Source organism: Malania oleifera, chromosome 5 (assembly GCF_029873635.1).
Source record: "Malania oleifera isolate guangnan ecotype guangnan chromosome 5, ASM2987363v1, whole genome shotgun sequence".
Classification (NCBI taxonomy): Eukaryota; Viridiplantae; Streptophyta; class Magnoliopsida; order Santalales; family Ximeniaceae; genus Malania; species Malania oleifera.
In genome coordinates this window covers 112,378,436-112,404,477 of record NC_080421.1, presented here as the reverse complement: position 1 = coordinate 112,404,477, position 26,042 = coordinate 112,378,436, and the positions used below count along the sequence as shown (strand labels likewise).

Sequence of the window (26,042 nt, the reverse complement as noted above, 5' to 3'; positions counted from 1 at the left end):
TATGCAATATGGAAATCAATTGCTATTTTGATTTCGAGGGTGATGGAAATTGGAAATTTCGACGGAAATTTTGACAATTTCGAGGAAATTTAAGACCATGGTTGTGAGGCTGTGGTAGTGCTGTATCCATCGGTGAGTTGTTGACCTTGTCCATGGTTGTGTCGGTGCTTCACATATTTTGTGATTGTATTGATTAGTTTTGATATTTCTTTCTTTTTTTTTCTCTCTGTTTTGGTGTGGTTGCTGATTTGTGAGTGTTGGGATGGAATCTATGAATCCCAAAGAATTGTTTCCTACATCGCTGCCACAAATAACGACTTAAAAGTTGGATGGAAAGAATTATGCTTGATGGTCTAAAGTTGCTCGGATTTATTTAGCAGGATTAGGGAAATATGACTACTTGCTCCAATTTGATGCTTTTATGAGAAAAGATGTGTGGATTCAGGAAGATGCCTTGATTTTTTCCCTTTTATTGATTTTGATGGAGCCACAGAATGCATGGATGTGTATGCATCTAGATAAGTGCAAGGAGATTTGGGATTATGTCAAAATTTTATACTCGAGTAACATTACACGTATGTATGATTTACCCGAGAAGTACTTTTAGTTACAATAAGGAGATAGGAGCAGGGGTGGCAAAACGAGTCAAAACCCGACAGGTGACCTGTGACCTACCCGTTTGAAACAGGTTCAAGTTTTATACACGCCAACTCGTTTATAAACGAGCCAACCCGGGTTCGGGTCAGTGACCTATTTATTTTGCTCTTATTACTATATATAAACCCCATAACCCTTTAACCCACTAACCCTATTGCCGTGCAAATACGATAAAACCCTAAATCCTAATTCTTGCAAGCCGCAGCTGCCTTCTGCTATCCTATTTGCATTTCCACTCCTCCACAGGCCCCAGCTCCAGTCTCACCTCTGGCATCACTAGACAAAACCCCACTCCATCGGCGGAAATCTCGGCCATGGCGCATTTGAAGCTTCCTCTCACATCCAAAAGCAACAAAAGCCCTAGATTCTCAGGATCGCTGAGCTAGGGTTTCGAAATCTCTAGGGCTTCAAATCCACGACCCCAGCTCCACAGTCTCACCTCTGGCATTGCCGGACAAAACCCCACTTCGTCGCTGGAAATCTCGGCCATGGTGGATCTGAAGCTTCCTCTCACATCCGAAAGCAACAAAAGCCTTAGATTCTCAGGATCACCGAGCTAGGGTTTCGAAATCTCAAGGGAAATGGAGGGCGGTGTAAGTACTATTTTTTCCTCTCTCTCTCTCTCTCTCTCTCTGTCCCTATCTCTCTTTATAGAGAAGAGCTAAGAAAGAAAGGGAACTCCTTTTGTTATTCTCTTTCTTTATAGTGCTTTAAATCTCCTTCTTTGTCTCTCGCTCTACCGTTTGATTTTTTAAGAGATATAAAGGGAGTGAGGGAGTGTCTTTCTGCATTTTTTACATAGGTAACCCATGACCCGCCCATTTAAAAAACGGGCGAGTTAGGGTTTACATGGTGGTGGCCCATTTAACTTCTATCCATTTACGATCCACTCGGACTTGGCCCGTGAACCCGTTTTTCCACCCCTAGATAGGAGTATTACAGACTATTTTGGAGTGATGAAGCGTATTCATGAGGAGCTTAATGTTGTGCAACCTATAACTACTGACGTTTGTGAGATGCAAAAGTAGAGGGAGCGATGATAGTTCTTTGTGTTCTAGCAGGCTTGATACCTGAGTTTGAGGTAGTTCGGTTCCAGATACTCAGTAGTGCCAAGCTGCCATCATTTGCCGATGTTTACTTATATCTTTCATGCTTCCTTTAGCACGCATTCTCCCACTTTTGCATCTGGCTCTGAGAGAACAACCTTTGCTACTTAGGGTGATTCTAATTGTCTGCCAAACAATTGCTAAAGGTATCGCGGTGGTTTGAGTGGTCGTAGTGGTAGAGACGGATGAGGTAGAGGTACTCCTTACAAGTGCACTCATTGTGGACAGAATAATCATACTATTGAGCAGTGTTGGGATCTTCATGCCTGATCTTCACGTGCTGCCAATGCAACCACCATTGACTTGACACCTTTGGGGGCAACCAATGCAGCCACCACTAACTACTCACATTTGGTGCCGAGCGGGGGGCAACGTACTATATCCATGTCAGAGGAAGAGTGTTCCAAATTCTAGTAGTATCAAGCTTCACAACAAGCTTCTCTTCCCATTGCATCTCTTGCCCAAACAGGTAATCACACAGTTGCCTATCATCTTGTACTTCTCATCCTAGTCCTTGGGTCATAGACTCCGCTGCCATGATCATATCATAGGTATACCTAGCTTTTTCTCTACTATACAATATCCTGCAAAGTTACCTTGTGTTACTCTTGCTTATGGATCCACTACTACAGTCAGGGGAATTTGGATTGTAAATCCCACTTCTTCTATTTCTCTTTCTTTTGTTTTATATATTCCCAAATTTCTTTTCAATCTCATCTCCGTTAGAAAAATTACTAAATCCATGAATTGTTCAATGACATTGTTTGATTTTGTGGTTATTCAAGATTTAAAGACGAGGAAGGCAATTGGCGGAGGGCATGAAGCTAGTGGGTTCTATCACTTTGAGCTATCACTTTGAGCTGCTATCTCCTTCTACGACTTGTATTGTTGCTGCCACACCTTTTCAAATTTATTGTCGCTTGGGTCATCCTTCACTACAAAAGTTAAAATGTCTTGTTCCTACTTTAAGTTTTGTATCTAGTCTCGATTGTGAGTCTTGTTAGTTGGAAAGCACTAGCATGTTTCTTTCGCTTCCCGAGTCAATAAATGGGTTGCAAGTCCTTTTATGTTAGTTCATTCAAATGCCTGGGGTCCTAGTAGGGTTGTGTCCAAGTTAGGCTTTCGGTACTTTGTAATCTTTGTGGACGATATGTAGCGCCCCAACCCGCCACGTGGGCTCGGAGTGCTAGTAAAACAGAAAAAATACTCTCTGATAACATATAACATGAGGGTCTGACCCAGAAGGGTTCACGGTTACCCTATCCATAATCAACATACAACAAAGTAGCGGAAAACATTCATTCTCAAATTACCATACCAGAGTTCTATGTCAACACTATTACATGAATACCTCCAGTGTTTCTATTACTACCCCAAAAATACAACCGGGCCATATTCCAGTACTTACACGAGTACTTACAAAAACTCACAAAACACTACGCTCCAGAACCCTCTAGAATGCTAGGTTTTGTTTCTTGCAGGACCTGAAACAAGATTTGTATATTGGGGTGAGACACTTCTCAGTAAGGTGGATCAGATTACATCAGTGTGTGATCACATGAGTTTATTCTAACAGAAAACAACAGTAAGTTTAACTGAAATTAATTACGCAGTTAAAAAGTTTTCAACCCTGCAAAAGATAGTTCGACTCATTAGGATACAGGCCCATACACTATAAAATCCCTCAGCTAGGTACTCAAAGCTGTAACTTTGCTCATTTTATTTTTAAATCATGTATATGCATATCGAACTCATCCTTCTTTTGGAACATCACATGAACACCATTTACTTCCCCCATGGTATGAGTTGTGCGGTCCGTAGACCCGACCTAACACTGGCGGTCCACCAGGCTAGTCACTTCACGTAGTTACAAGTCCGATTTGGCCAACCCCACCCTGGTCCGTACACCAGAGCCCTTCGTACCAAATCGATTGTCCAGATACCCACACTTTCAAGTACTGTGTGGTTGCACTGTATCAATCACTAGCAACGATACCGTGCTCTCATAGTAAGAAGTTCTTCAGGTGGTTCATAAATCATATATTCAATTTATAACAAAAGCACGGTAACCTGTTTCCATTCCACAATACAATTAAGCAATTCCAGTATTTTCACAAACTCATTCATTCATTGGTATTAACTGGCACACATAGCTCTCGGTATTAAACCTAACACACATAGCTCTCGGTTTAACCCTGGCACACATAGCTCTCAGTATTTAACTAACACCTCGTTTTTCACGTTTCCTGAAAACAATTTGGAACTTCAGTTCCCATATTTCATACCAAATATTCCACAAGTTCAATAAATTCCCATTTAACATCTCATGTCACACTCATTTGATTTAATACGCGATAGTATAGTAAATGGTTTGGAAAATATAATTTAATTTAAAAGCAAGGGTTCAAGCATCTCCAACCTTTAGTTTAATGCAAATATATGAGTTTTAAGAAAAATGGAGACCATACCCCAAAACCCTAATTTTCCCGAAACCATAAACCCGAAAAACCGGCAATTCCACCCGGTGAAATTTTCCAAATAAGTATACATATCATACCTATAACCATAAACTACATTTTAACTGGTTTAGATTTCAAAAATAACTGACGTAAACAAATCTCCTTACCTAATTCTGAAAAAGGAACCGAAATAGACGGAAAGACCCGAAACCCTAGCTTTTTTCGATCCGGCAAAACTACGAGTACCGGCTAGCCTGGAAGAGAGAGAGTGAACCGAGACCAAGTAAGAACCTGTACAAGTCTTTTAGTGAAGAAAACCCAGACCCTAGCAGAGCCCAAAAAGGGGAAATTTGAAATTCCTAGAAAAAATGAGCTTACTTCTATTTATACGTGAGTAGCCCAGGAGAAAACCGTCGACCGTTTTCCTTGTACCCACAAAACCGTCTCCGGTTTTGTAGTTGACTCGCCCAATTGACCCAAAATCGGTGACGGTTTTTCTCATGCTCTTTGACAACAACAACAAAACCAAGCCTTAGTCCGACTAAGTGGGGTTGGTTATATGAATCCTTTTCCGCCAATTTTTGCGATCATGGACCATTTCTTTTGATAGATTCAAGGATATTAAATCCTTACTCACTATCTCCTCCCAAGTTATTTTAGGTCTACACTCTTCTTCACAGGTGCACTATAAGGCCTACGTTGCAAGTGTTCATACCATCTGAGTCGTCCCTCCCTTATCTTATCTTCTATAGGAGCTACACCTAACTTACCACGAATATGTTCATTCCTTAATTTATCTTTTAATGTTATACCACTCATCTATCTAAGCATCCTCATCTCGGCAACTTTTACTTTTTGGATATTATGTTTCTTCATCGCCCAACATTCCAATCCGTATAGCATAGCTGGTCTTATAGCTGTCCTATAAAACTTCCCTTTCAATTTTAAGGGTATTCTACGATCACATAGCACACTTGAAGCACTTCTCCATTTTAACTAACCTGCTTTAACTCTATGCATTACATCATCTTCAATTTCTCCTTCAGCTTGCATAATAGATCCAAGGTATCAAAATCTACAAGTGCTATTTATTTCTTCATCATCAAGTTTAACTTTGTCTTCAATATTCCTCCTATCATTACTAAAATTACATTTCATATATTCTATTTTATTTCTACTTATCTTAAAGCCTCTAGATTCCCAAGCTTCTCTCCATAATTCTAACTTAGCCTCTACTCCATCCCTAGTTTCGTCAATTAATACAATATCATCTGCAAACAACATACACCATGGAACCTCCTTTTGAATACTCTTAGTCAATTGGTCAATCACTAAAGCAAAAAGATAAGGACTCAAAGTAGATCCTTGATGTACACCTATGGTAATTGGAAATTCTCTAGTTTCTCCATCTATAGTCCTTGCACTAGTCATTACTCCGTCGTACATATCCTTGATGACATCGGTATACTTACAACATATACCCTTTTTTTTCTAAAACCCACCATAGAACTTCCCTAGGTATCCTATCATATGCTTTCCCAAGGTCAATAAATATCATATGCAAGTCCCTCTTCTTTTCCCTAAACTTTTCTATTAATCTTCTTAAAAGATAAATAGCTTCTGTGGTAGATCTCCTAGGCATAAAACCAAATTGATTTTCTAATATCTTCGTTTCTAACCTTAATCTTTGTTCAACAACTCTTTCCCATAGTTTCATCGTATGACTCATAAGTTTAATTCCACGATAGTTATTACAATTTTGAATATCTCCTTTATTTTTATATATAGGTATTAAAGCGCTTTTCCTCCATTCATCTGGCATTTTCTTAGTTTTTATAAATGTATTAAATAAATTAGTTAACCATATAATTCTGTTATCACCCAAGCATTTCCAAACTTCAATTGGGATGTTATCTGGTCTCATGCTCTTTGAAATTGTCGACAATTTTGGCCCTGTTAACCAAATTCCTTCCTTTTCTTTTGATTTCCTTTATTTTTTCCTTATTTCTTTCTTTTATTTTTCGGGTTCGGGTTTCTACACGATTATTCAAGAATGACTTGGTTATATTTAATAAAAAGTCATTCTGAGTTATTTCATGTATTTTGTGCCTTTGGTTTTGAAATAAAGGCTCAATTAGGTTTGCCAATTCGAATATTTTGAAATGATTATGCAAAATAGTTTTCCGTGCACAATTCACTACTTATTTGACTCATTTTGGTATTGTTTACCAATCATCCTATGCCCACACTCAATGAAATGGAAAAATAGACATCTTCTTGAAATCACTTGCACCTTACTTTATCAAATGCACATACCTCAAGTGTTTTGGAGTGATGCTATGCTTACAACTTGTTATTTGATCAACAGAATGCCATCCTCTATTCTTCGTGGTAAAATTCCCTACTCCATTTTCTTTCCTAATTCATCTTTATTTTCTCTTTCTCCATATATGTTTGGGCGTGTCCTTTGTTAATCAATTAACATTTGGGGTGGATAAGTTGGATCCTTGTGCTATAAAATGTGTCTTTCTAGGCTTCTCATATGCTCAAAAGGGATATCGTTGTTATAGTCATGTGCTGCATCGCTTCTTTGTTTTTGCCAATTTTACCTTCTTTGAGTCTACACGTTACTACACCCAGTCACTGAGTGCTTCTGAGCTCAACGAGTCTTGTCCTTTGTCTAATCTTCTTGATTCTACTTTACTATCCTTATCCAACCAACCATCTGCGTCTCCATGTAGTTCGAGTCCTTCTCATCGTCTTGATCATCATAATTTGCAAGTTTATTCACGATGGCGACTCCAAGGAAGAGAGCCCCCTCTAGCTTCTACTACCACGCCTTTGTTTCCTCGTCTGATGATCATACTTCCCATGATGTTGGTCCTCCTATTGCTATTTGGAAAGGTAACTGCACATTTACTCAACACCCCATTTCCAACTATGTTTCTTTTTGACTCCTTACACCCTCATATTATTGTTTTGTTACTACTCTATCATCTACTACCCTTCCTAAATTTGTTTCGGAAGCCTTAGCCCATTCTGAGTGGAGGGATGCTATGGTTGAAGGGATGAACTCTTTACATGATAATGGTACTTGAGACTTAGTACCTCTTCCTCCCAACGGGTCTGTGGTTGGTTGTCATTGGGTTTACACTTTGAAAGTCAACCATGTTGGTTCTATGGCTCGTCTAAAGGCTCGTCTTGTTGCTAAGGGATACACTTAGATGTATGGTTTGTACTATTCTGATACTTTTTCTCCAGTTGCCAAACTTACATCAATATGTATGTTCATCTCCGTGTCTACTACTTGTCATTGGCCTCTGCATCAGTTAGATGTGAAAAATGCCTTTTTTCATGGTGAACTTGAGGAGGAGGTTTATATGGAGCAACCACTTAGGTTTGTTGCTTACGAGGAGTCAGGCTTAGTGTGTCGGCTTAAGAAGACTTTATATGGTTTAAAACAGTCTCCCAAAGCATGGTTTGATCATTTCAATGTTGTAGTACTTGAGTTTGGTCTTCGATGGTGTGTTGTGAATCATTCCATGTTTTATCATCATATTTAATGGAGTAGGATCCTTCTCGTGGTTTATGTGGATGATATTGTTATTGCAGGTGATGACAATAAAGGTATTCAGAGTCTCAAACTTTTTCTACAGACTAAGTTTCAAACCAAATATTTGGGACCGTTGGAATACTTATTGGGTATAGAAGTATCTAGATCTCGCATTGGAACTATTGTGTCACAGAGGAAGTATGTTCTTGATTTGTTGGATGAAACTGACTCATTGGGATCTAAACCGGCTGATACACCCTTGGGTCCTAGCAACAAGTTAATGCCGAATATGGGTGATTTGCTACCTATCTTGGATAGTATTGAAGACTTGTTGGAAAAAGTAATTATCTCATAGTTACTTGGCCGAATATATATTTTGGAACAAGTGTTGTGAGTTGATTTCTAGATTCTCTGAGAACAAGTCTTTGGGACGCAATAATTCGCATCTTGAGATATCTCAAAGGTGCACCTGGGAGAGGTTTTTATATCGTGATTAGGGTCACACTTATATTCATGGATATACAAATGTAGATTTGGTTGGATTGCGTACTGATCGTAGCTCCACCATTGGGTACTGCATTTTGGTTGGTGGTAATTTGGTTTCTTGGAAGAGTAAGAAACAAACTATGACAGCAAGGTCAAGTGCTGAATCAAAATATAGAGCTATGGCTCACAATACTTGTGAACTTGTCTGGTTGAAGAAAATATTGGAAGAATTGGGTTTTTTGTATTCTTAGCCTACGAAGTTGATGTGTGACAATCAAGCTGCGCTTCTTATTGCCTCCAACCAGGTCTTTCATGAGCGGACGAAGCACATTGAAGTTGATTGCCACTTTCTTTGGGAGAAACTTGTGCTTCTCATTACAACTGCTTATGTGAAGTCTAACATGCAACTTGCTGATTTGTGACAAGCTAGGAGCATATGACATTTATGCTCCAGCTTGAGGGGGAGTGTTAGAGGTTATTTATGTCTTTTAGTATTTCTATTATTGAGGGTGTTAGTATGTTAGTTAGTCAGAGTTGGTAAGGGTATTATTGTCATTAGAATGTATTTAATTTGTATTATAAATAGAGGGAGAGATCTATCTTCAATTTAGGTCATTCGTTTTAATCAAATCTTAACAGTACTTGATAGAGTTAACACCAACAATTTGTTGCAAAGTAATTGGCGTTTGAAGGCACTATCTCTGATTGTTTGTTTCTTATGCTTTGATTTTTCCGGATCAGCTTCACATCTATTTTTGCATTGCTCTTTCTCTTGGAGGATCTGGAATAAGTTATTTGCTGTTTTTGTGGAGAATTGGTCCCAGATTTGGTGGATATACTATTTACATATCCGGTTTACAGGTTTGGGGAAGAGTGTCATGGTTTAATCTTGTGAACTTGTGTCATCTTTGCAGTTTTATGGGGAATTTGGATGGAAAGGAATGCTCATATCTTTCAGGGAAGACGCTTTTTGGTACTTTGGTTTTGGATTGGGTTCAGTACCTATCCGAAGAGTCTGATAGGTCCATCTGCTTGCAGGATTCTTTTTCCTTTGTCAGGAATCTGGAGAGGTGGCAGCTTCTGTGTGGTCTTTTGCAGCTGGATGTTTTACCGGGGTGCCTTTCTAGAGAGATTGGAAAGCAGTTTTATTTTGATTGTTTTCTAGTCTGTTTTGGTTTCGTTTTTTATTGGAGGATCTTGTTCTTCTCTTTGTGCATTCTTTCCTCCACAATGAATATATTTTATTCTTTCTAAATTTTTTTTTCCTAAGAATTATGTTATTTCTTATGTACAATTTTGTTGTGATTAGGGTCCAATAGAATGTGCCACCTCCATAGTGTAATCTTTAATTTATGAGATGGAGAGATGTTACAGATGAGGATTGTGTAGGGAGTAGTGATTTTGAATGCGAAAAAGGATTACTTTTGGATCATATTTGGGAGCAGTATTTATGATTCTTCCATTGATTGCCTAGGGGATTTATCTAATGTGCTGCCTCCTCCCTTAGAAGTGTTAAAGAGGAAAATAATATGTTTAATGATGAGGTTACTAAAGTTGAACATAAGGTTAAGGATGGATTCTGTCTACTCCAGCCTTAGAAATCTCTGGAGAAGACATTGAAACTAAGTGTCTGTTGGATGAATTGGGCCTTAAGTTGTTTGGTCATGGAGGGAATGAAGTTAGGCTTGAAGGGGGAAAATCAAAGGTGAAGAAGGGTCAAAGGGAACTAGGTAATTTGAACTGTTCAGTGAACTATGACGGGAAGGTAAAGGGGATTTCTGGGTTGATATTAGCAGTTTCTTTTGTTTTGCTCTTATTTTTCTTTAATTTTTTTTTTCTCAGTTTACTTCTTTTTTTTTTTTTTTTTTTTTTTTTGAGGATTTAGTATCCTTGATATGATTGTACATTCTCTTTCTTGATAGATTTTCTTTTGCTATAAAAAAAAATGTATCTTTTAACACAGAATTTCTATTATTACAGGAATTCCAATTGATAAAGTGGCTTTATTAAGCCAGGAAACTCGTGATTATGTTGGGAAAAAATTGCTGGAGCTTACTTTGATGGAACTGTTTGCCTTCCGTTTCATGCAGGCAAGGTTACTAATAATATTATGTAGTCTATATATTTACTTTTTTTTACAAAATTTTAAACTTTCCCCTTCTTAATTCTGATCTCTATCTTAAATTTCTTCAATTTGGCATCCTTTTTACTCAGCTTTGGGAGTGTATGCAACTCAATTGTTTCTTGGTAGGAAATAAGCTACGTATATTATCCATGAGGGTAAAAGGAAAAACAGCCTTAGACACAGTTCATTTTGTTACAGAACTACATATAACAACTGTTGGAATCCACTTTGCCAAAAAGTTTAAGCTGTTCAACAATGTATATCAGGCCCTTACACTCCCCAGCATGTGCAGCCCAACAGCACGTGGAGAGAAATAAATGATAAATAACACCCATTTTAAGGAATAAATAATTCATAACAAATAGACAATAAAGCGGGCAACAAGATTAGAACCTAGGACCTCCTGGCTATCTGGCTCTGATACCATGTTAGAAACCACTTTACCTAAAAGCTTAACGTGTTAAGTTGTGGCCCAACAATGTACCAGGCCTTAACAGCAACCATCGACAATCAGCTGAATTGATTTTTACTTTCGTTGAAATTTGCTGAATGATGAAATTCAGATTTGGGGCAATTCCAGCATACATCAAGTCATTCCTCATCTTTGATATGTAGTAAACTGCTATAGTCCATGATAAAATTGTTATTTTTCCTTTTCTTGAGCTAACAAAACTTTTTTGCCAAGTCAAGTTTGCATACCAATCACTAACAGATCCCACTATGCTCCATTCACTGTTCACTTTGAGCAAATATGACCAGAACAAGGAGAAGTGAAGAACAAATGAGCTCTAGATTTAATTTCAGATTTACATGGTCTACAATGCTGCTATCAGTCAACTTTAGGATCCCTGCCTCTAATAAAGTATAAGCAGAAGCCGAGGAGAATTTCCCATTGCCTGTTAGGTTCCATTTAACTAAATCCCTAGCATTGAGTTTGGAGAGAAGTTATTGTCACTTATCATGTATTAACCATTTCAGGTTATTCGACTTGGCTATTTCCATCACCTATCTTGAATAAAAGCTTCAAGAGAATCAAACTTCAATAAGCCAATTCATGTTGAAACTGAGGACCATAGTGATTGATAAGAGGACTTAATTGATGGTAGACAGATAGTATGCAACTCAATTGTTGAAGTGATTCTTTTGGTCATTTGATGTCAGTCGCTAAAGTTATTGGCAATTGCAGTTCCTGATATTGGAAAGTATATTGAGAATGTGGCTAGCAGATTTTTCTTGGATTTAATTTACCTTTGAGGCATGTTGAAGATTCAACCTGTGAACAAAAAATACATCAGTTTTGAAAATGGAGCTGAGTTGCCCTTAACCTAACTTTTATACTTGCAATTGTGCCCGTGCTACGCACATGGCTCGTATCAATTTCAGCACAATAATTAAAAAATTATGTATATATTTCATATAAATTATTACAAAGAAACTGTAAATGAAAAGTATTAAAAGAAAAAAGAGATTAAATTTCTGAGTCATATATATTAGTAATAAAGGAGGTTTCATAGTGTATGTTGTTTGCAGATGGACCAATTGACTAAGAGTATTCAAAAAGAGGTTCCATGGTGTATGTTGTTTGCAGATGATGTTGTATTAATTGACGAAATTAGGGATGGAGTAGAGGCTGAGTTAGAATTATGGAGAGAAGCTTTGGAATCTAGAGGCTTTAGGATAAGTAGAAATAAGACAGAATATATGAAATGTAATTTTAGTAATGATAAGAGGAATATTGGAGACAAAGTTAAACTTGATGATGAAGAAATAAATAGCACTTGTAGATTTCGATACCTTGGATCTATTATGCAAGCTGAAGGAGAAATTGAGGATGATGTAATGCATAGAGTTAAAGCAGGTTGGGTAAAATGGAGAAGTGGTTCAAGTGTGCTCTGTGATCGTAGAATACCCTTAAAATTGAAAGGGAAGTTTTATAAGACAGCTATAAGAATAGCTATGCTATATGGAATGGAATATTGGGCGACGAAGAAACATAATATCCAAAAAGTAAAAGTTGTCGAGATGAGAATGCTTAAATGGATGAGTGGTATAACATTGAAAAATAAATTAAGGAATGAACATATTCGTGGTAAGTTGGGTGTAGCTGCTATAGAAGATAAGATAAGGGAGGGACGACTCAGATGGTATGGACACCTGCAACGTAGGCCACATAGTGTTTCAGTGAGGAAGAGTGACTTAGTTACTGTGGGGGGCAATAGAAGGGGTAGGGGTAGACCTAAAATAACTAAAGAAGAGATGGTGAGTAAGGATTTAATATCCTTGAATCTATCAAAAGAAATGGTCCATGATCGCATAAATTGGCGGAAAATGATTCATATAGCCGGCCCCACCTAGTGGGACTAAGGCTTGGTTTTGTTGTTGTTGTTGTATATATTATTAATAAAGGTGGAGAAGGTTCTTTGCTCTAACTTTCACTCTCTTTGACTTGTGTATGGTAGTGTATTGTTTTTTCTTGAGCTTTGGTCTAAAGCTTCCATATACAATTTTGTTAATCCCCCTCCCCCAATTGTTGTTGTCGACATAGTCAAATTGTACTACTCTAGATTACCAATCACAAAGGTAAATTAGGAGATGAGGAAGCAAAATCTCTCTCCCAAAGACCTTGCACCTTTTTCTAATTTCATGCTTTATCTATAACCATTCTTGTGAGCTATTTATATTTTGTGTGTCTGTGTGTGCGCATTCCAACTAAAGCATGTAATAGTAAGTCCAAAAAGTGGGAGGAAATGCTCAAGTGCATGAATGGGATCCTAGTGAGTTATCTCTTTCTTTTTTTTCCCGGGTTTCTAAACTTCTCTTCAATTTTTGGGATCTTTTAAGAATTTTTGGATTTCCAGCAATTTTTGTGTTTTATGGAATTTTGACCTTTCATAAAAAATTTTAGTTTTTCTGATTTTTTTTTTGAAAATATTAATTTTCTGCATTTTATGGGACTTTTGAAAAATTATGATTTTTTTTTTTTTTTTAAATTTCACGAAGTTTTTTGAAAATTTTGAGATTATCTAAGTTTTTATGATATGGTTGAAATTTTGTAGTTTTTGTGGAAATTTATTTTTATGTAGTCTTTTTTTTTTTTGGGACAACTATTTGTACCTTTTTTTTTTTTTACTTTTGATTCTGTGATTTTTCTTAAAAAAGGTAAAAAAAAAATATAAAATAAATAATTAAAAGGGTGCTTGGCTTAGTCAACCATTTGACTAAGTTGGGTTAGCTCAAAAACTCGTCTTGGATTGAACCTGGTGATGTAGGAAAAGAAGCAAGACCTTGGGAAGATCCCTGTTGGAGAATAATTAAGAAGAATTGAGACAAGGGATTGTTGGGTTTAGTCAGTATGTGACAACATGAGTATTTTCGTGTTATACATATAACAGTACATAAATCATACTTGATAAAATTGTTTGTATCATATCTGGGAAAAATATATTTGATCATAACATAGTATAACATACTGAATTTCTATACATATAAATCATCTCATATAACTCTACATGGAAAACACCCTGAATGGATAGCTGGCTGGTGTCATGTCTTACCCTTACATGACTGGTTTGTGCGGCCCGAAGGCGGGATTTAGCAATGGTTGGCTAACCACGCTAGATCAACATAAGTCTGTAAGTACGATGGGTCTGCCCCTCCTGGTCCGGACACCAGAGGGACGCTTGCACTACCATAAAACCACATCGACTGCCGATCTCCCACTGCCCCTTACGACAAGTGGTAGCACTAACATATACATGATCGTGATCATATAGCTACGGTACCGTGCTTCATGAAAGCTTAAACCAAGCCAACCAAGTTCTGATAACATATAATATATTTCCAATTAATGATACATAGCTATTTCGTAATAATATCTGTCATGTTATTATTTTCATAAAACCTTGCATAACATATCATATAAAATTTACAGCCCTTACGCCGACATAACATATCATAAAAACTCTCGGCCCTTACGCCGATATATCATATAAAACCTCAGCCCTTACGCCGGCATATCATATAATATCCTCGGCCCTTACACCAGATATCATATAAAATCCTTAGTTTAAAATTCCTTGTATCATTTTAATATTTTCCTGAAAGTAGTAATAACATGCTTATTTTATAAACATAATATTTCAGCATCATAATTTCCATGGTAAATGTTCTCATGCCACACAAAAAAGGGTAATACTCAGATCATAAAACCTATTCTAAAATCATATTTCTGATATTATACATAAAGACCATATTTCTGATTAACAATATAATTTCCAACATAATTCTACAATATGCATATTTACCTGAAATTAAATGCTGTAAAATAGTAAATACATTTTCATAAGAAACCTGACTTAGTTTATCCTCTTACCTAACTTTCTGGAAAGTCTACAAAATACCCAAAATCACCCCCGTGTGTTCCTCAGTTCAACATCTTGAAATTAATGTTTTCCTAACAAAATTTCAGTGTTATCTTACCTAACATATTCTCCTCAGTCCACAAACACCAAAAACCTAATAAAATTGAAATTAACTAACTTACCCAAATTTTGGGATGGTTTCCAAGTTAGCCTAATCGACGATCTACTCCAGTAAGTATGAAGAGAATCTTTCCAGGAGTAGCGTGACGGCTTCGGATTGTTGAACCGGCGAAAACCCGAGCCAGAAAGTTAGAGAGAAGGTAGAGGGGACGAAAATCTAGAGAAAGTGATGCATGCAAGTTTTCTGCGCTGAAATCCGAATTTGGCATACTTATACACTAACCTTCGTCGACGAGACACGTCACTTCGTTGATGAGGTCGAGAAGGGAGTTCGTCGACGAACTCATAACCTTCGTCAACGAATTTCAAGCCTTGAAATATCCCTCTCGGTAATTCCTCGTCGACAAGACACATGTCCCCGTCGACGAGAACCTGCTGTGACCTCTTTTAAAATTTCCTTTTCTCCCCCTTTTATTATTTTAAATTCCATAATTCTTTGGATCTCTACAGGTTTGGTTTTCAACTCAACCAAAAAACATTATGGGTGGATAAAATGTACATGGGTGATAAAGTGAAACAGCCACACGAGTTTTCCATCGCCTCTTTTAGATATATAGGATAAAGTTTAGGAAGACGTATGATTGAGGGTTGGAGTGGAGCCCTGCCTCGGATGTTTAGATGTCTTGGTTTGAGATGCCTTTTAAGGAGGTTAGGGTGGTAGTGTTTAGCCTTGAGAGGGATAAGGCTCATGGGCAAGGCAAGTTTAATATAGTTTTCTTTTAGGAGTGTTGGGTGTGGTGAGGAGGGGGGATTTAATGAAGGTTTTTTATGAGTTTCATGGGAATGGTAAACTGGGGAAGAGTGTGAATTCTACCTTAATTTCTTTACTGTTGAAGTAGAATAGGTACATTAAGGTTTTCTTATTTTAGGCCAATTACTTTAGTATCTAGTTTGTGTAAAATTATAGCTATGATGCTTACTAAAAGGTTTTGTTCTGTTCTTATACTATTTCCCTAGCACAAAGTGCTTTTGTGGGAGGGAAGCTGATCATGGATGCTTTCTTGATTGCTAATGAGGTAGCGGAGGATCTTCGTTATAGGAAGAGTGGCATTGTGTTCAAATTAGATTTTGTGAAGGCTTATGCTAGGGTATAGGGTGCTTACAAGGAAATTTTTTCAGTGATTACAGGGTGGCTGTCTAGTACTTATTTTTTGGCGTGCATCAATAAGCAGCCTAAAGATTGGTTCTCTCCTTCTAGGGAAGCTAAGCAATGGGATTTGTTATCCCTGCTTCTTTTTGCCTTTGTGGTGGATGAGTTGAGTAGAATGATAGATAGGGCTGTAGATATGGGGTGTAGAGGTATTAAGGTGGGTATGGAGGGGGTGTAGTGTGTCATTGGCAATTTGCAGATGATGCCATGATTTTCTGGGAGGACCATTTTGACTCTTTTGTTAACATTCTCCCTATTTTGCAAATTTTTGAGTCTCTAGTCTTAGAAATAATCTAGGCGGTGTTAAGCCCATTGATGTTAGTCCTAGGAGGATTTTGGAGATGACCTCCCTAGCTGGGTGTAGTGTTATAGAGTGGCAGCTTTGATCTATTTAGAAGTTCTTTGGCATGAAAAGCCTTGTTCTTTAACCTTTTGGGATCCGTTGGTAACTAAGTTTGAAAGTGATTGGATGATTGGGAAGGAACTTTCTTTTCTTCAGGTGGTAGAATTACTCTTGTTCAGACCACCTTTTCTAATATTCTGATGTATTATTTGTCTTTAGGATCCCGGAAGGTGTAGTTCAAAGGATAGCGAAGATTATGAGGGATTTTATTTGCTCAAGTGTGGGGGAGGGGGGGTTGCATTTGGTTAATTGGGAGGTGATGTGTAGGTCTAAGGTGGGTTGGGACTTGGTAATTTGGTGCCTAAAAACCCTTCTTTGCTGGCTAAACAGCTGGAGGTTTCCTTGGAGGTGAATTCTCTTTGGCACACAGTAATAAAAAGTAAACTTGGCTTGCAAAAGAATGGGTTGTATGCTAATTTTGAGTGTTAGAAGCTCTTCTGAAAGTCCTTTGAGGTGTAGTTCTCAAGTTTATTGTATTTTTCTTCCTTTGAAAAAATTCTATTTGGGGAGAGATAATTGTATTAGGTTTTAGGAAGAAATTTGCATGGGGAGGTAGCATTATCTTCTTCCTTTGCTCAGTTATATCACCTTACTTCCCTTCGTAATGATGTGATTTCCTCATTTTTACTGTTGAGACGGATGCTTTTCTTGAGGCTCTCACTTATAGAAGGGATTTGAATGATAGAGAGGTGGAGGAGCTGTTTTCTTTAGTCATTTTACTGGAGGGTGTAAGTACTCCTGTAGGAGTGATGGTAGAATTTGGTCTTTGGACACTCTAGGGTAATATTCTTGTAAATCTTTCTTTTCTCATCTTACTAAGATTGATGTGATCTTTCCCCTCTATCAGGGTGCTTGGGAGGCCAAAGTTCCTTCTAAAGATAAAGGCATTTGTTTGGTTGGTGGCTCTTAATGGAATTAACATGGCTCAATGGAATTAACACCGCCTATCTACTGCAGAGTAGGAGGCCCTTTAAAGCTTTGTTAGATATGTTTATGTGTGGAAAAAGTTTTGAGGATGTGTCTCACTTGTTTATTCATTATTCCTTTGCTTGGAATTCGTAGAATTCTGTTTTCTTGGGTGCTTGGTGAAATGTGAGTTTTTCTCCTAAGTAGAAGATTTGATGGTTGTTGCTTTTGCTGGTTTTGGAAAAGGGAAGGATGCTAAAAAGTTGTGGACATGTGCTCTTTCTGCTGAGTGGTGAGGAATTCAGCTGAGAAATGCTAGAATTTTTTTTGGGAAGAGTTTTTCAGGGGGATTCATATTGTTAGTTGGCTTCACTTTGGTCTTATGGTGCTGGCTGTTTTAGGGGGTACTGTTTCAAGATATGACCAGAGACTGGAGTGCTTTATTAAGATGATGTAGTTTGATTTCTATTTTCCTTCGTTAAAGAATTTTTTATTCTCCTCCTTTTGTGTCTTTTTCTCCACTCGCTTTTTGATAATGTTTCCCCTTCTATAAGAAAAAAAAAAAGGTTTAATTATAGTTCAACTTGCAAGCTACCCTAGGATAAGATTATTGGGTAGAAATAGCAGTGCAGTAGGTTTGAGATAATGTGATCATATTTTATTACTTGACCCACGTAAAACCATAATAGCTCTCCTCTCTCTCGCTCTCTGATCTAATGTGGGGTTTTGAAGGCATGTCATGCTCTTGATTTTGAAAACCAGTTTCTTTCTCTTCTGATCTTTGTGCTTCTTGTCATTCTCTCTCTTGCTATGGTGCTTTCTGCAATAGTTTTGTAGTTCTCTCTCTCTCTCTCTCTCTCTCTCTCTCTCTCTCTCTCTCTCTCTCTCTCTCTCTCTCTCTCTTTATATATATATATGCAATGTGTCACGGTCCTACTATTTTTACACAACGAGGTAAAACACTTTTGTTTAACTAGCTGGCCTATCGTTTACCGACATTTATCCACGAAACACTTTCATTAGCATTCAATCAAATGACAGTGGAAACAGTAAGCATTCATGAAAGCAATGGCAAGCAAGCAGTAAACATTGAATCTATGAAATTCATTAACAACACCTCCGTTGACATCGTGTGTTTAGCAAGGGAGGCAAGTAGGCTAAACACTTTGACAATAGCTGGTGAGTTTTACAATAACTGATGAATACTCACCCTCCCCTAAAGAGGTTTTTATGTAATTATCATCCTGACACTAAGAAACATCAAAGTAACCGAGGAGTCATACTGCCTTGTTTGGCATACAAATAAACTACTAGCAGAAAATAATCCTACACTAGTATTTACATGATGGAAACTGATCCCAAGCACACGAGATAAGCAGTCACAGTAAGCATAATGCCCTCAACAAGCTTAGCTAGTGTCATTCTCCCCCACTTATGCGGTCGATGTCCTCTTAGACTTTGGCGGTAGGTACATTTCAAGTTTGTCTACGAAGGGTTGAATATCTTCCGCAGAAATCCAGCTGATTTCTTTGTCATTAAGGCATTTCCACTTCACTAGGAACTTCTGCCGCTTCTTCCTTGAGGATATGAACTTTATGTTTGCAAGGATCTCTTCAACTTCACGTCTATCAGGTTGCACTGTCTTCAACTCTGCTCTGTTGGACTGACTTCTGCTCAGGTCATTGGTGTTGGTATTGAACGGCTTGAGGCAACTGACATGAAACGGTCTTCTCCCCTGATCTGCCCACTTCTTCATCTGCTTAGAAGCTTTCTCCAGATAGGCTCGGGCAAACTCTGCATTCTGTCTCCATTCTCTGATGAAGATGTATGCTTTGGGACTTTTTCGTCTGTACGGCTCGCCCACTGTGTGAGCTAACAATGGCTGTTGGCCTGTAACAAGCTCAAAAGTGCTTTTGTTGATTGTTGAGCTCCTTTGGGCATTGCCACAGAATGGAGCCACATCAAGTAGTGTCACGTCATTCTTCTGGTTGTCGTTGGCAAAATGGCGTAAGTACTCATCTAGCAGCTCTCTGAATCTCTCCATTTGTCCGTCTGTCTATCGGTGATAACTCGAAGAGATGCCAAGATGTGACCTGAATATCCTGAAAATTCTGTCAAGAAGTTGTCAGTGAACATCAAGTCTCGATCACAAACAATAACTTGGGGAACACCCCAATATCTCATAATAGTCACAAGGAACAATTGTGTCGTCTCCTCTGCCGAACAGTACTTTAGTGCAGCCATGAAAGTACCATACTTCTTCCGCTCCCCATTGACTTGTTGGCAAGTGAGACAAGTTCTGGTATAATCAACCACATCATCCCGCGTGTGCGGCCAACAATACCTCCCCAGTAGTTCGGTCATTGGAGTCATTCTCCGCGAATACCCCTTAACGAACTTCCAGCAATATCTAGTAAGGCCAAGAAAGGAACGCAACTCCTTCACTGTTGTGGGGATCTTCCGTTCTTAAATCATCCTTACCTTCTCCATACCCCTCCGGATACGACCTTATTCAACCACATGACCAAGGAATTTGTTGCTCCACTGAGCGAAAAAGCACTTCTCTTTCTTCACATCCAGACTGTTTCCCCTCAGCCTGTTGAACACCTTCCATAAATGCTCTTCATGTTTCCTCTGAAACATCACCGATGCTCCCAACAGTGCTTTGGAAGGGCAAACACATCCCGCTTCCAATTCATCAAGTTGTTTCCCCAATTCTACTCTCTCAAGAGGCGCGATCCGACATGGCCCTTTAGCAGTGATTTCACTCTTGATAACAACTCGATCTCATGCTCCACAGTCCGTCGTGAAGGCAAATTGTGAGGCAGCTTATCCGGCAACACCTCTTTGTACTCATCCAACACCGCTTGGATGGTCGTAGGCTCCAGCTTTTGGCCGACTTCTTTGTCTACCACCACCGTGGCTAGACGTGTCTGCTTACCCTGACCCAATCCCTCATTGAGTTGTAGGGCTGAAAGGGACCTCCCGTCATCTCCTTTTGTTGCAACGACTTGCACCATGCACGAGTGATCTCCCATCAGACACAGGGAACCAGCCAAAGGCATCAACGCTGCCCTCATCCCCGTTAGGAACTCCATTCCTAGAATGAATGGAAAGTCATCCAATGGCACCGCTGTGAAATTCGCATGACCTCCCACTGTCCAAGCTTCACAGTCACTTGCTTGGCTACTCCCAGAGTAGGCCGGGCTACAGAATTAACTGCTTTCATGCGTCCTGTATCCTTCTCTAAGGATAAGTTGAGTCTCCATGCTTCCAACTACGAAACAAAATTGTGAGTAACCCCCGTATCCACCATAGCGCGGGTACTCTTCCCATTGATCCTCAAGTCCACAAACATTAGCCCTTTTGCTCGTATAACTTTCGGTGCTTTTGCCTACTTTTCCAATGCGCTCACCAGCCACACTGAACCTACCCTCGGGGCATCATCTTCTTCCTCCTCGCTTTCCACCACTTGTCCCGAAGTGGAAGCTTGTAAGGCATTGAGTAATCCCTTGTGTTGACACTCACTCACTCTGTGAGATCCACCACACAAGTAGCACAAAATTTTACTCTTCCCCTTTCCATTGGGTGTTTTGAACCCTTGAGACGGCGAAGCTTCCTTTGAGGTTGATGATTTAGAGTCGGCTCCCCCACTCTTGAGTTTGCCTTTCTTGAAAGACTTTCCACTGTTTCCCTCTCCGCCAAACCGTTTAGACGAAGAGGTATCATCACCAGCGTAGTTAGTCAAGCGTTCTGCAGCAGCTTGTGCAATTGACAAGTCTTGAACCCTTTGCCTATGAAGTTCTGTTCTTGCCCACGATTTCATCCCCTATGGAAAATAGAACAACTTGTTTTTCTCCAACATATCCCGAATATCCAACATCAAAGCAGAAAATTGTTTCACATATTCCTTGATTGACCCCGTATGCTTGAGATCTCTCAGCTTTCTCCTTGCATTATACTCAACATTCGTAGGAAAGAATTAAGCCTTGAGCTCTCTGTTCAAGTCTACCCAACTATCGATTACACAGCTTCCATTTTCAATTTCTTTGTACTTGGTACACCACCATAGTTTGGCATCACCAACCAAGTACATGGTTGCTGTATCCACCTTTGCCTGTTCTGAGGCCATCCTCACAGCGTGAAAGTACTGCTCCACATCAAACAAGAAGTTCTCTAACTCCTGGGCATCTCGGGCACCCCATACGTCTTGGGTTCTGGTACCTTGGTCTTGCTAACTCTCGGAGTGTTGGAGTTCCCCATAGCAAGAACCAACAGATTGACCTTTGCATCCAGATCAGCCATCTGTGACTGCAAAGTTTCAACTGTATAAAGAAAGTCTTCTGACATGTCGCCTATCAAACTTGCTTGATGTTTTTGTGATCCCATCACTTCATCAACAAGTTCTCTCATGTGGGCCACCTCCACGGCCACAGTATTGGTTGTTGCCTCAACCTGTGCTTGAAGCGCGCTGATCCTCTCAACATTGTTTGGTGCCATGGTCACTTACCAAAGCTTTCCAAACCCCACAACGAAGGCAATCAAATTCACGTAGCAACTCAACCTTGGGCTTTGATACGAAGTGTCACGGTTCGACTATTTTCACACTGTTGTGAAAGGGTCGTGCGGCGCTAGTTAAAACACTCTTGTTTAACTAGCCAGCCTATCGTTTATCTACATTCATCCACGAAACACTTTCATTAGCATTCAATCAAATTGCAGTGGAAATAGTAAGCATTCATGAAATTAGTGGCAAGCAAGCAGTAAACATTGAATTTATATAATTCATTAACAACACCTCCGTTGACATCGTGTGTTTAGCGAGAGAGGCAAGTAGGCTAAACACGTTGACAATAGCTAGTGAGTTTTACAATGACTGATGAACACTCACCCTCCCCTAAAGAGGTTTTTATGTAATTATCATCCTGGCACTAGGAAACATCAAAGTGACCGAGGAGTCATACTGCCTTATTTGACATACAAATAAACTACTAGCAGAAAATAATCCTACACTAGTATTTACAAGATTGAAACCCACCCCAAGCACACGAGATAAGCGGTTACAGGCAAGCATAATTCCCTGAACAAGCTTAGCTCGTGACACAATGGCATGTGTGCCAATTATTTGTTTATACCTTTGATGCCTTCTCCTGTTCTTACCAATTTTCATTTATGCATGGCATAAGTAATGGAAATGTTTTTGTTCCTTTTTGTGAATATCCCCATGAGTAGACTGGGGATAGCATCTCTGTGCTGTCCCATTGCTGCAAAACATAAGCCTATCCTCTTTCTTTCTCTGTCACTCTCTCTCTCCCTCCATGTGTGTGTATTGCCACTTGAAGGTAGAGCAGTTTACTTTTGTCTGTTAGCCATAACGTGCAGCAATTTGCTCAATTACTAAGTACTTCTTCCAAACTATAGAAGATCGGTAGACTTAAAGGTCTTTTTTGTACTATTGCAGTAAAAGTGGAAATAAAATGATAATTTTATTCGATGGATTGTCAGCCTGTGGCTACACAGTTATCAAGAAAAAGAGTTGTGCTATATGATGTGGGCTATTGCTGCACCCACTGATGCCCTCCTATGTGGGCCCGTGTCATCATGGACCTAAGCTTTATCGGAAGGAAAAAAAAAATAACAGGATGTTTTTGGTTGGACCACCCATCTTGCTTGAATGAACCTGTTTGTGACAGGTTGGATTTGATTTACCAAATCCCAACTATTTAAATAAGGCAGCAGACTAAAGCCATTTCTTTTGTGGGCTTGGCACCACCAGAGTCAGATTTTAGCTCTAGTCACATACCTTATCAACAAGGTTTATGCTTTAACTGGCTGACCAAGTATACGATTGAGGAAGTTCTTAATTCAGTTTTCTTAACTTCAATAATTATTGATGAGACATTCTTTAAGGAAGACACCTGACCTGTTTATTCATGATTTTAACCTTTTTCATATTATCATTGTTTGATAACCGCGTTACTCAAAATCTTATGTCATTAAGTTGTGGCCAACAGTATATATCAAGCCTTTAACACTCCCTTGCACGTGCGCCTGGTTTCATAGGGAATAGATAATTTTTAACAACCATACAGTAAATCCAGGCAACATGACTAGAACCCAGAAGGATTGCAAGTATGTTATATCAAAGCTGACCACTTTACCTAAAAGCTTATCCTGTTTGGTTTTGGACCAACAGTGTAGGTCAAGCATTAACAGTCATTTCATTTTTTTTGTGCCTTTTTCTTGTATGAATGTTGTATTCAAGAATTCGTGCTATGCCTTCTAATTGTCCAGTTTCAATTTTTCTTTCTAATGCAGACTGATCCTAATTGGAGTAATTTCTTGTACGATGAGGCCACGGGATCAATTAATCTAATAGACTTTGGAGCAGCTCGTGATTACCCTAAAATTTTTGTTGATGACTATTTAAGAATGGTGAGGTCTCTTTGCTTTATAGAGTCCCAAATTTAGGGTTTGAATTTGATTTTGAATTAATAAAATTTTTATGGGTTCTAAAACCTGTCAATCAAATTTTGGCTGGGTTACATTTGGTTAACAAATTTCTATTCTAAGGAATAGAATGGTCAGAGTGTACAAATTCGATAGCTTACCAAAAACAAAGATATTGTTATTATGTAGCAAATGACAACAAAATTTTTTTTATCAGTCCATCATATGGAAAAGAAAAGGAATGATTATTCACAAACTTCACCATGGGAATCTCCATTCATATCGTACTCCATGTCGGATGGAATGACAAACTTTTGCATGAGTGATTTTCTTGTGAATAATTAAATCCCTAAATAATTTCTATTCTTTCCTCACCTTATTCCATTCTATTGTCGGAATCCGCAGAACGAACATAACCTTAAGGTTGAAAAAATTGTGTTTGTTTAAAATTGAATCCACTTTATTGAGAATAATTAGGCTTATTCCATTTGATGTAATGGAAATTATTTAAAAATAATTAAGCTTATCCTTACTATAATAAGGGTAAGGGAAGATCCTTTGTTCTCTCGCCTTATTTTTCCTTAAAAACTCTTTTAAGTTTAGCCTTTTTTTACATATTACACACAGACTTAACAAAGGTATATAGTAAAACCTATTATTAAATGACCACTTCCACCACCAGATGGTTGCTTTCTCTAATCGCTGAATGTATTATTTTACATCTGCAATTATTTTTCTTTTTCTCCTTTGTGACCAATGACAAAGAAAAAGCCTTAAAGATTTGCATAGCGTGTGCAAAGAGGATTTGAGGGAATATCATATAATGGGTTGGAGGCATAATAAAGCTTTTGATTCACACACAAGAGCCATAAATGACCTATGCTTCTATTCACTCTAGACAAAATGCAGTGAAACTTTTTCCTTCTTACTTTTTAGTTGCCATCAAATAGGCTTAAGATCATCTTGTCTAATGAAGCAGCCAACCTGAGAAGTAGAAATTTTTTCTACGGAAATGAATTCCTAAAAACTTAAAACATACTGAGCAATATTCATTCTTCTTTCTTCCTATTAATGGTGTTAATTTTGTATATTCCCTTCCACTATTGCTCCTTCCTTGGATATAAATTTATAAAATGTTGTTCCTTTCATGTATATGCACATTAATGAACCCACACTATAAACTTGTGTCTCATAAATTTATAAAATTCGGTATCATTATTCTAAACTCTTGCTTAATTTTTAGGGATGAAATCCACACCATTTCTCCTCAGTTGCATTTAGCCTCCATTTTTTATAAACTGAAACAGCACCATCTTCTGCTTAATAAAAGGCATATTCTGTCTTAGGGGAAAATAATATTGTTATACTCTGTATTTTTGGGCTTTTCCAATGATGCTAATATATGAACTAAAAATGGTTAAGAGATGCATCATATATGTTTATATCCTCTTTGTAGTCTATCGATTTTAATGAAATGAGGGGTGAGTCCACCTTGGCCAACCACCACCACCAGAGAGAGAGAGAGAGAGAGCAAACACATGCAGAGAGGGGAATCTCCTTGTAAAGAGCTGCAATGGCCGGAAATGCCAACCGAAGCAGTGATATTGTTTCGGCTGGAGTTGTAGAAATGATAAAAACGGGGACAGAGAAAAAAAAGATACAGTTCTCTTTTTTCTTTCAGTGTTTTTTATCCTTCTGGTTTGGAATGTTTGTAAAGATTATGGAGGACTGAATTTACAAATTTCCACATTATTATATTTTCTCCTTTGTTTTTTTATGCGTATATGTGGTTGGAAATTAGAATATATTCTATTGTGCCAGTATCTGGCCCATCTCACATCCATGGGTCTTCGAAGAAACTAATCATAATTTTTTAAGATCGAGGATAATTAAGAAGTCCTTGTCATAGTAAGGTTTTATGCGACAAGCAGCAAAACATGAGACAGGGACTATGTAGGTGTAGCCAGCTCACGAATGTTTGTCATCAAGGATGCTATATTCCTTGGTTCATGAGCAGATAGATGCTGTAAAAGATGAACTCTTCATTTTCCCTCTATTTTCTTTGATCGAAGTTTTTTTTTTTTTTTTTTTTGGGGGGGGGGGGGGGGGGGTTAAATAAATATTACCATCCTTGTTCGAATCACTCTGAATGGCTAATATTTTTTTACCTCATTATCATTAATCCTGAACTGATATTGCTTTGTAA

The 26,042-nt window shown here is 38.3% G+C and overlaps 1 protein-coding gene across 2 annotated transcripts in view; it reads left to right on the top strand.

The window, feature by feature from the left end:
* The window catches only part of LOC131155203 (protein ABC transporter 1, mitochondrial), an 85,842-nt gene that overhangs the window by 58,862 nt on the left and 938 nt on the right, over window positions 1-26,042 (top strand). Inside the window, exons 6-8 of one of the 2 annotated variants that reach the window (XM_058108167.1) lie at window positions 10,242-10,351; window positions 23,705-23,821; window positions 25,293-25,611. In XM_058108167.1, the coding sequence (XP_057964150.1) occupies window positions 10,242-10,351; window positions 23,705-23,821; window positions 25,293-25,400 (335 nt within the window). In that variant the 3' untranslated portion in view covers window positions 25,401-25,611. Of the gene's footprint in view, window positions 1-10,241; window positions 10,352-23,704; window positions 23,822-25,292; window positions 25,612-26,042 lie in introns of those variants that run through there. The other variant, XM_058108166.1, reaches the window with a different exon arrangement.